Source organism: Dysidea avara, chromosome 6 (genome assembly GCF_963678975.1).
Source record: "Dysidea avara chromosome 6, odDysAvar1.4, whole genome shotgun sequence".
Taxonomy (NCBI): domain Eukaryota; kingdom Metazoa; phylum Porifera; class Demospongiae; order Dictyoceratida; family Dysideidae; genus Dysidea; species Dysidea avara.
In genome coordinates, this window is record NC_089277.1 from 8669156 (window position 1) to 8690735 (window position 21580).

Consider the following 21580-nt stretch of genomic DNA (forward strand, 5'->3'; position numbering starts at 1 on the left):
GGTCTATTACATAGACGGTAGCCCTTGTAGTTTTGTAAGGGTTTGTTTATGATAGCTGAAGTACTATGTGCAGCGTTGTGTAGGTAACTGGCCTGAGAGTTTAAATATGCATGTGGGGAGTATGTACACAACAGTCCACTAAACATGTTACAAATTCCAAAAGAATCCTTATAAGTGAATTGTGTAGGTAAAGGTGTCATGTTGGCCAACACTCTAATGTGTGGAAATCTATTTTTCCACTGACTAATACAAGATGGCATACATGTTGGATTAGCTCACTGTTTATCAACATGAAAGACATGAGATATGATGGGATGTAAACAACCATGTTACCACATAATTTGTTGCATATTACATCAATTAAAATTTTACCACAACTTTCATTGCTACCAATTTAAATAATTTAATGAATGATTTTGAGAGCAAAAAAAGCATGACAGTGCAGAATTCAAGTACTTTTACACAACACAAAATGTACAAACGTGTATGTTTATGAAAGCACTCCATATTGTTATTTAGATGACTGCGTCATCCTTTTGCTTGCTATAAGTTGATGCTTTAAAAGAGGCCGACTTCCCTCTCCTTATCACCCACATGGTCAGAACTGCAGACACTAGACCAATGATGATTCCAACTATTAACATCCCAATTGCAAGGCCCACTGCAGCCCCTGTGTCTAATCCTTCACTTTCCTCTTCTTTGACACAAGTTGGCCCGGGAGATGACGTTATTGTAGAAGTCCTTATTGTAGAAGTCACAGTAGTACTTGGCTCCACGTTACTGGGATTAGGACAAGAATTGTTTGATCGCATTCTTATTGATGGTGTGATGGTGAGTTCTCCCAGTGTGATACTAACCTGTCCAGAGTTCACCTTGTCCATCAACATGGATACAATCTGGTCCCTTGATACAGAGTTGGGATGTATGGAGTAGGGAGGTGAGTCTAATACGTGCAGATTTACCAACAAAGTATTGTTACCACGATCATACACCTATAATGGAATAAATGACACAATGATACAGACTATTTCAATATGTCCATATTTAATAATGGAATGTATTGGCTTAATTTACATTATGCATAAGTGAATAATATTGTTTCTTTACTACTGTACAGTATGTGTTAACACTACATAAACTGACCACTAACTGAACATCCAGGAATTAACAAAACACTTACGTTGATTCCTCCAAGTCTTGTAGCTGGTATGTTAGCAGCTCGTGATAATGCTAGTCTAATTCTGGTCCTCAGCAGGCTGTGATCAAGAGAGGTATATGGTGTACCATCAGGAAGGGGAAGAGTCAGCCTCAATAAAGTGTACTGGTCAACACCAAAACAAACTGACACATCAAATGGATCATAATCTGGTTCTGATGTCTTGAACTCCAACATCTCATATGCTATTCTCTGATATATTGAACCTACTGTACCATTGGGTAACCGATAAGTGAAGTTACCATCTACCACTACTCTCCACGGGACAGACATGTTGGATGAACTATTAAACCCAGTAGCAATACTCCATACAGAGGATTGTACAGAAATATATTGGAAAAAGCCAGTAAAATTAGTAACGTCACTTAAGGGTTGATTGTTACGTACAGATATCCATGATTCAGTGTCAACACCACGAACTTGACTAATTCCTTCATAAGTGTAATTGTATTGGTCTTGCCGTTGAAGATGTTGCTTCAGTCCTTCCAAGTGAAATGTCTCATTAGAATCCCTCACTGCAGATGCACTTGTGGCATTAATAGGAAGAGCAGAACAAGTCCCATAACGGTAAGTTATATTGTAATGTACACCCTCATTGAAGTCCTCAATGATGACAACTGGACTGTCAGAATTGGTGTATAAGTCCAACCTGTATAGCTGCTGACTAAACCCATAGTACTCCTGTATGAAGGATGACACCACCACTTAAAACATTACATTTTAGTGAGAGGAAACAACACACATGCATGAACATCATGTGTTACTGACAATATATTATTATGCACGAAGGCATTAAAATCTACAGCTATTGAGCTACCATGAAAATGAAACATCTTATTACATACATGTCTTCCCACTCCTACCCTAGCCTTGTGTACCAGACAAAACCTTTGTCAATAGGTAGGGAAGATAACCCTAATAAATTGCTAACAAGAATATGAAAAAAGTAAGAGCCATACTTCTTACTATTATGAACTTGTGCTAACAATTCTGTATATTGCTGGTAAATTTTTTGATCAACAGTGCTGACTCAACAAGCACAGAAAGTCATTGTGATTAGCTATCAGACAAAACTTACAATTGGAAACTGTGGTACGGCCATGCAAAGCTGCAAGCACTCATTAACTTACTCGGAGGTACAAGATCACATTGCTCATGGGGTTGGCAGTTTCATACAATACAGTGTAGTAGTCTTGTGGTAATGGAGGTAGTGGCTTGCCTGTTTGTCTTCCAAGACATGGCAGGCCTGGGGGTACACGAAACAACTCATCATCAGCAGGACCAGGTCGGAAGTTAACAAACGAGTACACATTATACACTTCATGGATTGAACCATCAGTAACATTCCTATCAGGACGAGTACCATTGATCACCACCTGAAATGGGATCATCACAGGATTATAGCTCCAATTGGTTTGGGTAAAGTAGTAGTCAATTGTGTAATTCCTCTGTGATCCTGTGGTAACGTTACATGACTGCCACCTATGACAAGGAACACCACGTACAGTTTCAATCCCGATATATGTCTCATTGAACTCTGCTCCAAACATCAGAAATTGTGTGGTTGATATAATGTGAGCTGTACCATTGTCAAATTGTGCACCAAAAAGGAAACGTGCAAATCGAGATGAATTAGAAGCAAGTGGAGTAGCCATACAACTTTTCTGGCCATCGGCTCCTGTTGTAATGTGGGACACCTCCATCATATCATAGTTAACAAATGTCACATTACTCCCAAAAGATGAATAGCTCTCAAAACGACCACGTTGATTAATGTTGTCATAATATTCAGTCACGTGCAGGGTAAAATTGAGGTGTATGATGTTGGCTTCAATATCAACTGAGAATTGGTCAGGGAATGTTGGGAGTGACGGGCCATCATTCATGCTAGTAAGACAATCCTGAGCACGTCCGGCTCCAATTAACACGAACACTGCAATCACCACCTGTACACCGCTAGTCATCTTGAGGTAATGCTATTTTTTAAGACCAAAAAGAAACCGATATGAAAGTGTATAGATACACATAAAAAGCACCCACCTTCGCAACAATCTCTGGTTCAACACAAGGATTCGCTAAGATTCGGGCAGAAAGTAACCGGAAGCACGTGCTGTAAAGAGCACCTGACCTGGCCGTAATACGTCATCGCAAAAATTAATTCAATCACATAACACACTAAATGCGTAGGCAGGCCGACTGTGTAAATTAGAGAAAAAATAGGTCAGTGGCGTGGGCACTGGAAAACACCAAAAATTAAGTGACGGAGCAGTAAGGGTAGCATCACAGAGTGAGTCACTACTGAGTAAAAGTAAATGCTTACAGTTGGCAAAGGTAGACAGTTTTACATGACGTAATGATTGAAAATCGTACAGCTTCGAATTCGCTGCAGCAATTACCCGGTTTTCATTTCTACCTCCAGTCAACCGCCGCTCCGGCCTCCAGCAATTTGCAACAACCAATGGCAAACCTGCACAACGGATTGCCACCTGCGAAACAGCAAGAAATCGTGGAGAATCGCCTATCTACAGAGGTGACTGGGTCGCCCACACATTCATTAAGTTCTGAAGAGCAAAGCCCTACAAGCGAACAGGCGCGATTTTTGTACCCTCCTCCAACCACTACAGTGATTAGCAATCTAAGCTGCACTCCAGTGCCTGTTGGATCAGTCTCAGTGTTGCGATTGCCGGTAACTCACAGTGCCCCCTCGTTTATGCAACTCTGCCGTTCACCGCCAGCTGAACACAACCTGATTGTTAAGCAAGAAGTGGCCAGCACCGGTGGTTATCCTGTTGCGAAAGTTGTACCGTCCGTGATCCAATCTGTAAGTCTAGAGCCTAGCAATAGAGTGCGCCTGAATAGCTACGAAGAGCATTTGGCAGCTACTGAAGAACACCAAGGAATGGCTATGTCTACAGCAGGCGCTACACTAGTTCAGCCTTTCCCTACCCAACCTCGTTACCACACAGTAATCCAAAGCCCAAGAGACATTCATAAAAACCTTCACCCGCTGCAGCCCGTAGATCCGGAATCTCCGGAGGTACAAGGCCTAGAGTCATTTGCACAGGCATTCAAGTCAAAACGTGTCAAGCTGGGCTTCACTCAAACCCAAGTCGGGGCTGCCCTTGCTGAAATTCATGGAACTGACTTTAGCCAAACCACAATATGCAGATTTGAAAACTTGCAGCTGAGTTTCAAAAATGCACAGAAGTTGAAGCCAACCTTGGAGAAGTGGCTAGATGAGGCAGAAAGACAAGGAGGCAACCAGCCTGGTGATCTCTCTCCAGAAAGAAGACGGAAACGACGGACAACAATTGGCTCAATTGCCAGAGAGTCTTTGGAACAAGAGTTTTACCGACAACCCAAACCATCGTCAAGTGACATTACCAAAATAGCCGAGGCACTTCAGTTGGATAAAGAAGTTGTAAGAATCTGGTTCTGTAATCGACGACAGAAAGAGAAAAGAGTGCGGACATCACTAAGTAGCAGTAGTAGCATCAAAGATGAGTAACTATAAGTAAAATACACGCATGCATTCTTTTGTACTGTATAACATAATAGTTGAGATATTGCCACATATGCCATTCGTATGAGATTTTTTAATCAAATGTCCTTTTTCTTAGCTGCAAAGTTTGTTAGTACATTTTCTAGTATTGTTATTGTAGTTTGTGCAGTAGTACCGTAGTAGGCATAAGATGCCTCCGTAAATTACAGATGTGGTGTGCTAATGTCTTCACATGTATATATACAAGTTTTGTATCTGTTTTCAATTAAGATAATCATTACAAGATTGCAACAAATTGTTAATACTAGTTAAATGTGCTGTGAATTCTGGTCGGGTATTTGATAGGTTGTCAAAGTTAGCTACTACTTCCCCCACATCTTTGCAGCCAGTTAAACACTTCTTTAATGGTGCCTCACCGTTCTACACACAAATGAAAAACACACATGTGTGAAACCACTCAGATGTTATAGGCCAACCACAGGCACATGGTAGGTTGGCTTAACTAATCCACAGATATTTGGTGGTTTTTTTGATGGACAGTCATTCAGGTGGGCCTAGACTCAAACACATACCCATGAGCTATAATTGAGTGTGAATAGTCAACAGTCTAATATTGTCATTGGCTGGAATTAACCATAAAATCCATAATGCATTCAGGAAGGAACATCTGTTAAAGATGCCAGTCCATACTCCTACGATAAAGAAGCAAATTCCTCAGTCAGCCTTGATCACATTTGACACCAAAATGATATTCACGACCCTCCCAATATTGTTAACATCGTAGCTCAATTTACCAAACCAACTTTGTTTTAATTTTAGCTAATAGATATGATAACAAAAGGCGACAGTGCTTCAAAACATTCCTGGTTGGGTATGCCAAATAAGCACATGGTCGATTATTACCATTGTTACATCACAAACACACAGTACTACATCACACTTCATTACTACACATCAAATGAAAAGTGACAACTGATCGTCCTGTGTGTGGCTGGTAACCATAAGAGAAAAAGGAATGGACAGAAACATCATCATCCAAACCCAGCTGAGCATTGTGTGGTGAAAACCTTGCCCCTCCATGCTATGTGAACAAGACAAATGATATAACATGTTTATCACAATAATGTCATCATTTCCTCATTGTTTCAGATAACTATTATTTTATAAAATTCATACTTGAAAGTTCCTAATGGATAATTACTAAAGGATATATTTGACACTTGTAAATATCTTTTAAACAATCCGCATCCTCAGTAAGAAGTCATAACCAATTAATTGGGTATTTGTATCTGTGAACTCTTTTTAAGGATACAGAACTGTGGGATCTACATGGTTGTGTAACAAATAAACACACACCGAAATAGAAAGTTCATGGTTGGCTTACACCAAGTATATGTACATGAATATGGAAATCCAATAGCATAAACTAAACAAAACCTCCACTGAACTTTTTAAAAATATAGGATACATAAACAATAATATAACAATGTTTTGATTGTAGACAATTATACTTATTAACGTACAATGTATACAACCAGTTTTCCAGTTCTCTGTACTGGCACTCCATTCAGTTCTTCGACGATGTCTTGTGCTACTTCATGTACTCCGTTAGGTCCAAATATCCCCATCACGACATCATCGCTGATTTCAGGAGTAATGGCCAAGTCTACACCTGTAGCATCCAATGGTATCATCTATTGTTGCTAGAACAATAATAATTGTATAACCTTGTTAAGGATATATTAAATATAAAGAAGCTGATATCACCCACCATTTCTACAAGATATGACTAGAAGTGGCTTGAACTAATTCAATAAGGTACAATAATCAATAGAGGTATGAAAGAAACAGCTGACAGATGGAACCATATAAATACAAGCTTTCTTTGTTTGATGCGTGGTTGTGTGGTGTGGTTCTAACCTTGAAATGCCCACGTGTGGAAGAGAAGGTTGATGTGTTGCAAGCTGGGATCAATGCCATTTTCAAAACATGGCCTGGAGTGGACTGTTAAGAGTACATCCAACTGGGAAGGTTGTGTTGCCATCTGTTGTAACATAAACACCAGGCCACTAAAAATGTAAGCTGATAATAGAACTTGTATGGCATCCCTGCCTACGTCAATTCTACTACTGGAATATTCTAGTGTGTGTTTATAACTTGACTAAAAATCTATAATTAAACACAAAATTATGTTTTCCAAATATATATAATAATAAAATCCTGATTGGCTAAATAAACTGTTTGATGTATATGAATTAAATAACGTATGATGCCATACAAGAATATAGAAATCACATATGTAACTTCACACACTGTGAAGGAAGACCAGCTCCATGCAGCTCACCAAAAGATGTAAAAACAATTCTAGGCTAGAGGTCACTTTTTACATAACTGCTCATTTAATTTTTAGCCCTGTAGTTTATACATGTTGTCTTGCAGCCTTTAATGAGCATTTCAAATATCAATCTATATTCATTGTATGCAATATATAGTATTGGCAATTATTTTCAGCTAATTGTCTCATATTATGTTATACAAAACAAGCTGTTGGAATGCTATAGTAGTAATTGTGATTCATACCCCCCCCTCCCCCCCACAACACACATCAATAAAACATAATTCTCACATTAAATGCTCAAATCGGCAAATTTCTCAATACACACACACACACAAACACACCTAGCAATGTAACAGTCAGGCTATGATAAGCTATTATAAATCATGAGGTGTAACTACTGCCAGTTTATGGGTCAACCATAGCTGATCCATTACAGACAATAGCAGCGTTATTGTCAACAGCTCAGCAAGGAGGACCAGGTGAGTGAAGCTGTAGACATGTCTTGATGTGGTATAGTTAATTGAAAGAAATGCAACAAATTATATCACCATTAATACCAAAAAATTCATTGTAAACATTTAGTAGCTGGTACTAGATGAATTTTTCAGAAGTTACTCAACTGATGTTTTTGGACTGAAAATGTCATAGAAACCAAACCAAGTTGTAGCTAGACCTAAAATGGTTTTGTTAACCATGTACTGAGATATGCACTCATTTAACTTGATCATTGTTTATTAATTATCACTCTAGAGACACACAAGAAGGCCCAAACAGGAGATCACAATCTTGACATTCAAGTTCTGTTGAAATCCCAGAACAGGTGGTAACTTGAACCCCAAACAACCTGCATTCTATGTAAATGCCTAAGGATCTATAAGGAGCCATACAGCTGGCCGGCGATACAGAATGTCCTCCTGCAGACTTGGTGTTCTCAGCATCTTAGAAGTCTTGATCACGTAAGTTACTGTACTTGTCACATTTTCATTGCTAATAATATAGCTGTAAGGATTTCTTAATAGCTACCATAAACTTTTCATGGAATGCCTAATAAAGTATGATCAGCAGTCAGAGGATACCCCCTGTACTGTAGCAAAAAGGGATAAGTGCCTACATATTATAAAGCCTGAGAATAAATAAATGGTGGCTGTAGCCGTATACACAAAACAAGGGACTAGCCATCTGTTGTGTGTACAAATAACTAGCAATTAGTAAACACAATATACATATTGGCGAGGTGCTAATTGTAAAACAGAAACTTTTCTCATGGACATGATTATGTAACAGGTAGGCAAGTGGTACAAAAATCATTTACGTGTATGTCAACTGTCACAGGTCAAGAAAGTTTTGTTACATAATCGACAAAGCTTTTATAAACAACACCTTCAAAATGTAATTATCTGTGTTAGCAAGCTGGTAAGCCCACCTGTTTTGTGGTGGTAAAATAGGACGTTCGACCATAATATAGTTATGTCCTTGTAAAGGGCCAATATTATTAGTTATTACAGGAGTCTAAGTGATTAACTCAAGAATAAGACACAAATTTAGCCATGATCTCTGTAGCAATGAGTATTCTGAGGAACTAAGATGGTACTAAGCAGTATATCTAGAATCAGATTTCCCTCCCTCACACCATGTAGTGGTAACTACTGCACTAGGTGATAAAATACTTATCACTTATCATCATTGTCCTTTGATCCTCAAGATATAATAACACTTTGAGATGGTGCCTAATTAAATTGTCAATACCTCCGCATGCATGTGTATGCTTGGTGGATGTTGTTGTGCAAGGTAGGTACGCATGTTAATATGGCTTTGCAGGTATCCAATTCACTAAAAAATAAACCATAGTAAGATTTTATTGTTGTGGTACATGGGCTAGAAAATTGGAAAGTACAGAGAAAGTTTATGGTATCTATCTATAGTGTAATGTAACGTAGTATATCCATAAACCATATAAGCTTTAATGATATGGATAGAGGAATAAGTTCCAAGTTACAGACAGTTATGAAGTATTAGCCTAAGTGTCTTCTGTACTAGTACAACTAAATGATCCAATATTTTAACTACACAGCAAAATGATGTAACTACACTTCTTCTTCATGCTCATTAAATTATTCCTTTAACAGTCGGCATGATTCAGAGAAAACAATGAAACAATAGTCACTCATGACAGCAACACTGAATACACACAGATGACAGCATGAGTCATACTCCTTAGAAGCACTTTCATTTTAAAAATTAAATAAGTATGCCGCATCAAGTCAGTTTCAACTATGGTACTATCAAGAGTTCATATGAACTCTTGGTACTATGCTATATATCAACCACAGTATGCATGTACAGACGTACAGGTGTATCCACCTATGCAACTAAAAAACGAGAACATCTATCCATCTTGTACTTCTGAGCTAAAATTTTGACAACATCTCAGAAAACGTAAAGCCATAAAATAATTTATAAAATATTATAAATAAAACTATTTTAAATTGGAAAGTTTTAGGCTGATCAACTCATACTAATTTTAAATATATATTTGACATAATTCACTAATTGTAGCTATGTACATACATTCCTTGCAGATGGCAGTTCACTACAGATTTACACACATGCATGTACACATGCATGTATACTCACACACACACAGTTTTTGTCAGTACACAGATAGGATTATTTCCAATATGTACAAACACACTGTATCATGACTTCGAATTCAGATTGTGCACGTAACATGACTACGTATTTTATGTTTCTTAAATGGAAACATGCAGGAGAGATTTTAAATAGAATATTTATGTGACTTACATCAATCACAATTGAGTCCTCAGTTTGAGCATTTCACATACCATTAGATTATATTTTCCCAGAGGTGCTTGCAACATTTCAAGTCATGGCTATACATAGCATCAAATTGCTACGTAGCTTAGCAATCGCAAATTTTAAAAATTCATTTTCCCTGGACCAGGTATTAAATCAAGTCAAAATTCCCAGACACAAAATATTTTTGTGTATTTCATAGACGGAATTAGCCACAATCATCATTTATAGGTGAAATGAGATATTTAAATATTTAAATGTACACATACAATTTTAATTACAGATTTAGTATTAGAAATTTATAATTGGTGCACACTTAGATGGATATGTCACATCTTAATTAGTGACCACCTCATTAATAAGACCACTTTGAAACCGTTACCACCCAAAGACTCCTAGAGCTTCCTTCATATTGAGTTACTAAGATATACCTCTCTTAGCTTGTTAATGAGATCACCTCATGCAGAGACCACATTTCTTTGCGCCACTAGTAAGACTTCATTCATAAACAGACACTTTTTGTCATAACATACTGCAGTACAGTGTGTTAAGTGTATGTCACATACACAGTACGTACACAAAGCCTGAGCCATTCTATGTCATATGTTGTGGTCCCATACAAAACAGTTCAGCCAATTTACTCCTCTTTGTAAATGTTATGATACAGCAATACCACAGAACGTTTTACAAGCCCTAACTAGGATCGTATTATTTTTAAAAACATCTAACTGGTAAAGTATTCAGTGTCCAAACAACGCATAGAACTGTGAATGGTTATGATGCAATGTAACACGTTTTAGCACCAAAATATGGTCTTGACAATGAGGTAGGTTACACATGAAGTATGGACACCTTAGGTACAGAGTCTAGAGGTGGTCGCTATAGAGAGGTAGGGGTGGCCTTACTGGCGGTCCTGTTAAAGAGATAACTCAGTGAGGTTTCACTATAACAACACAGTAAGCATGGATGGTACATCAGACCTGTGTCTAGCAATGACAACTAGTTGCTAGGCAACTAATCTAATTTTGCTGGGCAATGGATTATTGCCTTCCAAAGAAAAACCTCAAGACACTTTCAAGCAACACCAACACATTCCAAGAAATTTAACAAATACAGTACATAGAAACAACCACCAATTACCTGCATGGATAATTTAACTATGCTCCCTCTAAACTATTATGAACTCTTGATGTAACTGATTAGATCTTACATAATTCTTTCTGACTGTAATAAGTAAGATACTGTACATGTAGCTATTTAATTACTTTACTAATCATTTAATTATTGTGTATGTACTGTAATGTACACAATAGTAATATTGAAACGTTGAATAAAGGGCATTCGTAGGACGATGTGCAAACTGAGCAGGTTTCTTTGATATAGCACGAAGCATTTATCACCAAAAGCAGCAGTCATAGACTTAACAATTAAAGTGAAGGTAATCATATCACCAATTTGCTTTGCACTGTCAAAAATTTTAGACATAATATGTATTTAGTAGCTAATATAGCATATTAATATTATAGGTTAGCCAATCAGTGATCCACGACAGCATATTAGAATAATGACAAGCTGTGACATCAAGAATATTGGCCATTACTTTCCCAGGATTGCCTGTAAACAAAACTCATACAAATATGAGACCAAAAATTATATAAAATGATTAATATATTTGGTTATTAATTAGAGGATGTTAGCAGTCAATTTGAAAGGTGTCAATAAAATTTTTCATTCAAACAATCTACACAGTTTACGACAACTGTGCAAGAGCCAATAAGTGCATGGATTCATAAACAAAAGTTAAACCTGGCATACACATTATAATACACAGTTTATTTGAGTTACTATGCTTTAGAAAAATCGTTGTACTATTTTCTGGAGACAGTCCAATTTTGGAGTGGTACATGGTTATAGTTTACCATAGAGAGATCTACATTTGCATCACTACTTACTGTAACATTTTTGTGCCTTAAGTTATTGAAATAACAATTACAGTGCAATTTCCCTCCAAGATTTTGTTCAAATCTAACTCACCACTTTTAGCATGGTAATGAACATGAAAATCCATTGATCCATTATATATTACCAATGTACATTCATGCATATACATCTAAACCTGAAGTACCGTATAATGGCATAATCTCATGGTTACTCTTTTCGATAAGTGAGTTATATCCCACTAAAACATGATATCGAATGTGTGTGTGGAAGCCACATTTCATGTACCGTAACATGTTTGCTAAACCTGGTGATCGATACAGACAATAACCGACAATTCAGTACAAACTCACTAAAAAGACCAATCCTATTTGCAAATTACATTGATATTGTACACCTGGCCACATGACTTGAGTGAGTCACATGTTTGATAGTCAGCATAAACAATAGCCCTGGATCTAAACAGGTTAAAACTTCACAATGTGTTCACCAGGATTTCACTTAAAGCTGTTGTTTGGGAAGTATATGTAGATTGTGGTATTGTGGCAATATATTTGGTCAGTTAACAATACCACAAATATTTGGTTGTGGTCACAATTGTAGCTCATGAACTCCTCTGGTGGATAACAAGTGAAGAACACACTAGCATACATTGAGTACAACAATATATATTACTGTATCTCAGTATGGCGAAAGTGTGAGCAGTGGTGGTACATACCAGTTGTATTACATTCACTGTATCCTGTAGTGAAAGGGTACATGTGTTTGTACACACACACATACACACGCACTTACACATGCACACGCACCACACATACAATCACTACACACACACACACACACACACACACACACACACACAGACACACAGACACACACACACAATCACTACACACAGACACACACAGACACAATCACTACACACAGACACACAATCACTACACACAGACACACACAATCACTACACACACACACACACACACACACACACACACACACACACACACACACACACACACACACACACACACACACACACACACACACACACACACACACACACACACACACACACACACACACACACACACACACACACACACACACACACACACACACACACACACACACACACACACACACACACACACACACACACACACACACACACACACACACACACACACACACACACACACACACACACACACACACACACACACACACACACACACACACACACACACACACACACACACACACACACACACACACACACACACACACACACACACACACACACACACACACACACACACACACACACACACACACACACACACACACACACACACACACACACACACACACACACACACACACACACACACACACACACACACACACACACACACACACACACACACACACACACACACACACACACACAATCACTACACACACACACACACACACAATCACTACACACAGACACATGTGCACACACAATAAAGTAATTGCTATTAATGTTTTCACTTTACCTACAACGAAGAAATTGGTTACAAATTCATGAGCTTGTACTTCATCAAAATTACCATAGTACTACTTTCCCCATACCACACACTATATTAACACCTACCAATAACTTACTACTGATATGCAACAACAGCACAATTGGAACAAATGCTAATAAACAATGGTGCTGTTCAAAGCATTGCCAAGACATCTGTACGTGACATCTGTCTATTGGATGTACACAGAATGTGACCATGCATTGTTAAAGATTTTTTTAAAAAATAAGGACACAGTACATGAAAGCTTCATACAGTAAGGATGGAGTGTACAGCAGGTATATGAAGCTTTCCACTGAAAAAAATCTACACATAATTAAGCAAGGAACATGCACGTAGGTAGATCTCAAAAATGTTTCTAAAAGTTTGTGCTGCACACAGTTGCTACAAGATTCGGTAATTAGGCCGCTGCGTAAAAAAGGATACTAGAACCCTGAAATGTGTCATTTACCTACATGTATGAAGTGGCCTGCCCCCTGCTTAATAAGGCCACTGCACATAAAGAGACCAGCCATTTTTGAAAGTCTCAGATGAATTATTTCAGGAGCTTACAAGCACTGAATGTGCCTTTGGCGCTTATAAACTCCTGGTCATTTATGTACAAAGCAACTTGCCCGACACAGCTGGCCTGGGATTAGATCATGCTTCTATTGAAGGCATATAATACAGTGGGATATCAACCACAAAATAAACTAATAAAAATTTTCGGTTGTCTATCACATGTCAAAACAGCGAAGTTTCATCATCACATGAATAAGTCATAACAAGTTATGATATGATCACGTTTCACTTTAGTTTTCACACGTCAGTACCGGACAGTGCGGATACAACACTGGCCACAAAAATTTTGTGCGTAGCAGTAGTTTGTACTACCGATATGGTAAATCCTTTTAAAACACTTAATTGATAAAAGCCAGGTATAAACATGGTGTTTACCCTAGAAATCACATGTTATCAAAACATCCTTTAGCAGTAATAGCATTTAGCACTACCCCAGAATTTACAGTTTCCCTACAGCTGTAATAACTTCCTGTGTGTAGCGAGTGCTTCACATGTAGTGTTAAACCACAAAGAACACGTCACCAGTTCTAAATCGAATATCCACAGCACGTACATTGTAGAAGGCAGTTATGTTGGCCTAACTTTTATTGCTTCTACGAAATGTAGTGACTCCGCTAGTGAGTATACCACTACACTATCGTGCTTCTGTGAGTGGTTGTAATTAGAAAGAAATACGAGTCATTGTGCTGAGGATTGCATGGTGGTGTAGCTGACAAGGAAGCCATGCTTTGACAGTCAACATGACTAGCAAAACTATTGAAACGGATTTTTATGTACGTATGTAGTAGCAAGTGCTACCATCAATTCTCATACTACACTGCGTTACACTGAGAGGCACACCACCACTACAAGCTAGCTATACACAAACACAATACTTCACTATACCCACCATGAAGCATCAATATTGTAGGAAGACAAGCTGGGTAGATTGGAGCAATGTAAATAAAGCTTTTTGCTCAAGGAAAACTGGGTATCACTGAACATCAAACATGGGACATTGTGAGTATCACTACTATATACTGTGATGTCTCACACACTACAATACACAGACACACACACTCACACACACAACAGTTCTCGCTCACTCACATTCTGATTCAACACAGCCTGCAGTTCAACTGGTAGACAATGATACAATGATCCCTTTTGTATCACTGGTCCACTGGGCAAGTGTACTAGCAGTAGTGGTAGTGCCATGTGATAATCTTCATGACCATATACTCCACTAGTAGGAAATAATATCACAAGTATCAGTACTGTATGTATTGTACACGTGTCCACACACACACACACACACGCACACACTATATACACACACGCATATGTGTACACTACACACATACGAACAATTTTCTTGGTAAGAATCACATCACACAAAAATTTAAATTTACTAAGTGCCACTTCATTAAGGATGTCATATAAGGGAGTGACAAATTATCCTCCTCAACCACCACACACACAAACAAGCAAGACATAGAAGTGCTATGTGATTAATAAATAAATTTGAGTTAAGTTTTTATTCGTTTGCTGAATGGCTTCAAGTCAGGTACAGGGAGATACCACGACCTTAAAAAAGATTTTCATAAACATCACAGTAGAAATATAGATTTGAAGATAAACGTGTTGTGTGACTGGAATAACTCGACATTGCGAAATAAATAAAAGAAAGACAACAACAACAACAAATGAGAGAAAAAGTATACAAAAACAGCTAACGTGTAATAAGACATAATGCAAAATATGTCCACAAAATGTTGTAAAAGCTTACAGCTAATGGTGAAATCTCTCCAAGCAAATTCAGGACATAATTGAAAATCTGAGAAAAGTATTAACAGGTCTATAGTGTAGCTTCATATCGATAGAGGACAATCTCTATATTGTAGTAAAAGGTCATTTCTTTAAATGGCAATAGTGGTATATAAAAATTTAACTACCAACGCTTGTTCTTTGACCCGATACCTATTGGAAATTTCTTACTTGACTGTCGATTTCGACTCTGACCGAGGACAAAGATCGGACTATTTGGAATGTAAGATTTATTGGAATGCCACCTCCTAGCTATAATACAAGTACTATATAAGCCATATACTATGATGTAGATTACACTATATAAGCCATATACTAGGATGTAGATTACTAAGTGCTTGGAATGTCACTAAAAGAAGTATCTGTGGAATTCATCTTTAATCAGTGCCATATTCATTAGTGTGCTAATCTATGATTTTTTTTTTTTTTTACTGAGTGTGACCTTAAGTCTACAAGATGAATGAAATGATGAATCCAGTTACATAGCTACCTGTGTTGAATGTATATAGTGGAAGTGATGTTATTTCTTTTAAATTGAGCATCTTTACTTCCTGTAGCTCAGGGTCTATATTAAAATGTAATGAAAGATTAATGAGCATTAAAATCCCCATCATTCTAGAATCACATAATGTCATTTTTAATGTGTATATATACACACGTATTGGATTTTTTTAAATGTATTAGGTGGCTTGACCAAATATGTACATGTGTAGCATATCCTATACTGTTCTTAAAATGCATAATGTACTAACCTATGTCAAGGCATCTACAGTGTACACGTACTAATGACATTGTATGGCCCCATACAAATATTTTGAATTAACTCTTGGGTACACTATAAAATTTAATGTGTATTCTGTTGGTCAATCACTATAAGCAACAACTACAAGCACTTTACGTTCATCATACATAGCTGTACAGTGCTCTAGTGTAATGGTGATGTTTTGTGTTAACTTCAGGTACTATGTGTATCAAGGATGACTTTATGAAGATGTACCAGAAATTGGTAAACGGTCAATTGTTTTGGGTTCTATTGGGGAACATATCTCGTGATATCTGGAAAGACAATACACACGGACTGCTTGGCAATACTATACTGATGAAACAGGCAACACACAGAAGTACATTAAGGACATTTGAGCACTCCCAAAGGTATGGGTACTATAAGTGTAGTACAGTACAGCTTGGTTCCACACCTTTCGGTTGTCACACCTTGTACGTAGGACTAAAGTAATTGTCTGTTTCATGATCATGGATCTCACTGGGTTATTTTAGTCAAACCAGAAAATACAGTTCATCACATATTCACTTCAAAATGGGCATACAGACATCGTAAACTTTCTGATACATAGTACAATTATTGGTTGTAAAAGCATGCCAAATTTTGCTAAAATTGCATCCTTTTAGTGCGTACTTTACAATCATGTCGTGCCACCAGATATTGATGCCACCCCTATATAAATGCACTATCACTGTTATGCGCAAATTTCAGCATGTAGTGTGCTAGTAGTTAGCAGATACATACATAGCTTATCTGAAGAAATTTAGGCATCTCATAATTAATGCAACAAAGCAGAAAAATTTACTACTAACAATAGCAGTGAGAATTTCTAGGCTTTTTTTGCAGTTTGCAGAAATCCATTAATATATCGATTCCTCCCATATAGCTAGTGTATAAAACTTAACTTATACAAATGGCTATAAGGGAAAAGAGAGTATTTATCCATAATTTTTGTTTTTAAAATCACTACCCCATTAGGGACCTACAAGAAAGCTGAAAGAATAAGAAATATTGTTGAGTGCCCCCAGTCCAGAAAGTGACTTGTTCCCCATTGCAATTTGCTAGTGTATATGTAAAGAGCTACATCTGCACTTCCTTCAGTGTGACATCTTGTACATCCCAAATAAAGCCAAGTGCTGCACTCCATGATTAAACGTTTACAGCAATGGTGATTACACAAGAGCTACAATACACACATATATACATTACCATTGTGGTATACAGAAGTATGGCATCATTTCATGAAGTAGTGGGATGGCCAGAGGGTCTTCTACACTCCATCGGTCCCTCAACGATACTTGGAATGCCCCATTATCCCAAGTACCCAGCACTGTCTTATTCTTCTGCCTAGCAATCCACCATGATTGTTGTTGATCTAATTATGGGATAGAACAACAGCAGTTGGTCACCATAGATACGGTAAATACCCGGTGGTTAGAGTTTACAAAACAATTAGAAACACTCTTACCAGCAGCGGCCATTTTACATCGCAACCAAAATGGCGGCAGCTATCGGTGGAAGAAGGTTGCTAGCCAGTGCACAGGTAATGATGATGTTATAGTACTAATAGCGGTGTTCTTGTTTTATGCTCGCCGTTTTACGCTTACATCTCTTTGCCGCTCTTACAGGTTGCTGGTCGAGTGTTTTATAGCGCAGCAGCTACTCAGGAAGGCTTGGTAAAGGTAAAGGAATTTTTGTACAAGCACTACTTATTTTGTACACGTTTCTATTTGTGCTTACGTCGTAGCAAGTACCGATTTTTATTTGTTTCTATTTGTAGCCCCCCATACCTGTGTTTGGAATTGAGGGGAGGTATGCTCATGCGTTGTACTCTGCAGCATTCAAGAAAAACAAGCTTGATCAAATTGAGAAGGAATTAAATGATTTCCAGGTATGTTATGCCTTTCTTGTTACCTTGATCAAGTGTCGTATGTTCTATTAGAAATTGCTCACTGCAGAACAGAAACTGCAGGATTTCCTATTAAATCCTACCCTTAGGAAAGATAACAAACAGGCTCTGATTACTGATATTATGAAGAAGCAGAATTATTCCAGTATGACGGTAAACTTGTTTGCAGCACTGACAGAGAATAATCGGCTAAACCGGATTGACTCAATAGTCAAGACATTTAACAGGATTATGAGTGGACAACGTGGGGAAGTGGTGTGTACCATTACTTCAGCCAAGGTACATATTTTGTAGCGTGCGTTGTGTGTGCGCACGTGTGTGTGTGGTAAGTAGAACTATTAGCTACATGCATTTTGACTTCCCTGGATTGGAGATGTGATTTAATATAGAACTGGTTCCTTTTTTCTTCAACTGTTTTTGTTATGCTTGTTTTGGAATTGTTTATGTGCAGAAGAATGGTCATACTAAAACAAAAATTGTTCATGCCCAGATCAAATCATTTTCTCAATTCAATCCCACTATTGTGTCAATACTGAATTTTTACAACTGGATTCAAAATATTGACAAGCCCTGCTTACCACTTAAGGTGTAGCATGTTTGCTAAAGGTTTGGTGTGGCTTTTATTGGCTGAAAGCTATATTTGTTTATAGGTGTGATTTCCTAGCCTTGTTGAGCTATCATCTCCATCACTCCTTAATTGTGAGGGTATAGAATAAGATAGAAAAAAGGAACACAAAAGTAATGATATTTATGTAGGTGAATAGGACTACTCATCCATAGCAATAGTTGTACCAGCTCACAATACATCAGACTAGTTTATGTGGTGAATTTTTGTTCCTTTGTTTCTTAACTGGGTGGTGGGTGACTAGGGCAGGTCTGGGCAGCATGGATGTAATTGAGTACAAATTTCGGTTATACCCTAAAGCCATATATTCATATAATTGACATTGACCCATCCTATTACTGTCACCATTTTACGAGTTTTGAGTTCCTCTCGCACATGAAAGAAAATGAAAAGCCAGGACTTTGTCAAGAGAATTTTCATAAATAAAAAAAAATAGACAGAGTGGACAAACTATAAAACTTTTGAGGGTTTAAAGTGATTTTTGTTTGAGTTACACTTTCTGAGTAGCAGTGTATAGCAACATTATTTAGAAACTACAGAATAATTCATGAATTACAAAATACATACAATATTTACAATTGGCTAGATTGTTTATCTAACTAGAAAGGAATACTGCATGGGTGCCAGCAAAAGACTATTTACTGCTTAGTTTCTATATAAACACATTTTTTAAAATGCTACAATAGGTCTCTTTCCCACAGAGTGGGATTAACCAAACACTTTACTTGTACAGGTTAAATCTACAGTGTAATAATATGTGACCCACTGAGCAAAAAAAGGTGATTTTTGCACATTCCACGGTTTCCATTTCATTGTTTCTCTGTTATAAAAGAGTGGACAGTCAAAATTTCAGCCTTTTGTGATGAATATAGCATTGGAGAGACAGTTGGAACAGGAATGTATTTGATTTGTACAGCAACAACATGGCAAATAAGCTACAAGTACTTAACTTATTTAATTGACAAAAAAAGATGACGACAGAAAGCTATTTAGACGGGGTTTGGCTCTGCCTGTTCCTTATGAACTGGCACATCAATCAAGGTATAGTGTTTCCCTGTACGTCTCCATGTGGACAAAGAAGGCCATTTCCACAATGAAATGACAACAGCAAACTTTATTTCTACCGCATCATATTTAGGCATCCATAACTCATGTGCTGTACGCTGTATAAAAGATTTTCTTACTCCCAATGAACAGGAGATGGTTGGGCTTTCTTGCCAAAATACACTTAAAAACCGACATTTATTCCCTAATTTAGTCAAGGCTATGCTCTGTAGGGTTAAAAAAGATGCAATTATTGCATGAGGTTTAATGCGATTGTTTGTTTTGAAATTGAAACACAACTACGCAGTTTGGAAAGTCTGTAGTGTCAATTTGAGTGCTTGTTTTCACCAAAAATACAAAAGCTTTCTTGTTAATAAGTCAACAAATTGACATGGTTAGTGACTGTATACACAAACTGTATCAAATATGAGGCCTAGCATAGACACAAATTTGACAATAAGTACGATAATTATTGCAAAATGCGATAATGTTACGAAGACTAAACATGTGTGATAATCATATTGCAGGGACTTGATTAGGCAATATTGGCAATGTATTGAAATATTGCTCCGCCCTAATACTCTGTATATTACTGAAGTGGGAATTAAATAGTATAGCTGCAGGTGTAGATCTACTCACTGCTTTTTTTTTTGATAATATAGAATTGCTAATACTTGCTCAAAATTTCTTTATGTGGTTCTCAAATTATGTTTCTCTTTTTTGCAGGTATTGACAGATAAAAGGGCAAAAGCAGTTGAAAACATGTTGAGTAACTTTGTGAAGAAAGGAGAAGTGCTGAAGATTGACAGAAAGGTAATCCATCTTCCCGTACATCCACGTTTGTACCTGTTGTCTTTCAATTTAGGTGGACCCATCTCTGCTTGGTGGATTGGTGATCGAAATAGGAGACAAATTCGTAGACATGTCCACCGCTACACAAATTAAAAGGACAATAGGGTCACTACGAGAATCATTGTAACCACTCCAAACTGTTGTGTAGGTTTATGTGTATCATTCATTATATAAAAATGTTATGTGAATTTAAAAAGCAATTTATTTATCTAATGACGTATGGCTTGAGTGTTTGTGATTGTTTTCAGATGCTGGTGAGTCATTGGGTTCTTTTCGTTTGATCTTTGGTACTATTTTTCTTATTTTCTCTGCTTTTGGAGGTAGAATGGTCCTCATTTTCTGACCAAACTCAGGAAACTGCAGTGATAAAAATTCGGGCGCTTGAAGGTGACACATAGTGCGCTTATTAATTAATATGAAATAGTTCAGGTCTATGTAAAAGACACTGCATGACTTACACTTTTTACACCAAGCATCCAGCACACTCCAACTGTCAGAGATCCTACTCCGATCACTGAATAAAAGGTACCCCACATCAGCGCTCTTGATGCTAAATGATAGGGGTTTTCAGCACCTGGTGCTAATTTGGGGATCAAGGAGAATCTTTTGATGCGCGATATACC

At 37.5% G+C, this 21580-nt stretch overlaps 4 protein-coding genes across 5 annotated transcripts; 2 read left to right on the plus strand and 2 right to left on the minus strand.

Annotated features, from left to right (window-relative positions):
• Positions 1 to 387: 387 nt before the first annotated feature.
• LOC136258905 (uncharacterized) lies at positions 388 to 3722 on the minus strand. Its single transcript, XM_066052279.1, has 4 exons — positions 3257 to 3722; positions 2347 to 3192; positions 1181 to 1897; positions 388 to 992 (listed from the first exon to the last, which is right to left on the minus strand). Exons 2-4 carry the CDS (start codon positions 3178 to 3180, stop codon positions 516 to 518), a joined length of 2028 nt encoding a protein of 675 aa, XP_065908351.1. The 5' UTR covers positions 3181 to 3192; positions 3257 to 3722; the 3' UTR covers positions 388 to 515.
• On the plus strand, positions 3407 to 5020 carry LOC136258907 (pituitary-specific positive transcription factor 1-like). Its single transcript, XM_066052281.1, has one exon. It carries the CDS (start codon positions 3570 to 3572, stop codon positions 4722 to 4724), a length of 1155 nt encoding a protein of 384 aa, XP_065908353.1. The 5' UTR covers positions 3407 to 3569; the 3' UTR covers positions 4725 to 5020.
• LOC136258908 (uncharacterized) lies at positions 4962 to 18149 on the minus strand. Of its 2 annotated transcripts, none has more exons than XM_066052282.1 (7): positions 17996 to 18149; positions 17737 to 17902; positions 15030 to 15165; positions 6639 to 6762; positions 6242 to 6390; positions 5659 to 5799; positions 4962 to 5138 (listed from the first exon to the last, which is right to left on the minus strand). In XM_066052282.1, exons 1-7 carry the CDS (start codon positions 18006 to 18008, stop codon positions 4980 to 4982), a joined length of 888 nt encoding a protein of 295 aa, XP_065908354.1. In that variant the 5' UTR covers positions 18009 to 18149; the 3' UTR covers positions 4962 to 4979. The 2 variants fall into 2 exon arrangements, with proteins under 2 accessions (XP_065908354.1, XP_065908356.1); XM_066052284.1 differs by lacking the exon at positions 17996 to 18149 and adding an exon at positions 17955 to 17978.
• Positions 17938 to 21173, plus strand: LOC136258909 (ATP synthase subunit O, mitochondrial-like). Its single transcript, XM_066052285.1, has 6 exons — positions 17938 to 18070; positions 18156 to 18209; positions 18308 to 18418; positions 18470 to 18715; positions 20832 to 20918; positions 20971 to 21173. Exons 1-6 carry the CDS (start codon positions 18026 to 18028, stop codon positions 21082 to 21084), a joined length of 657 nt encoding a protein of 218 aa, XP_065908357.1. The 5' UTR covers positions 17938 to 18025; the 3' UTR covers positions 21085 to 21173.
• Positions 21174 to 21580: the final 407 nt, after the last annotated feature.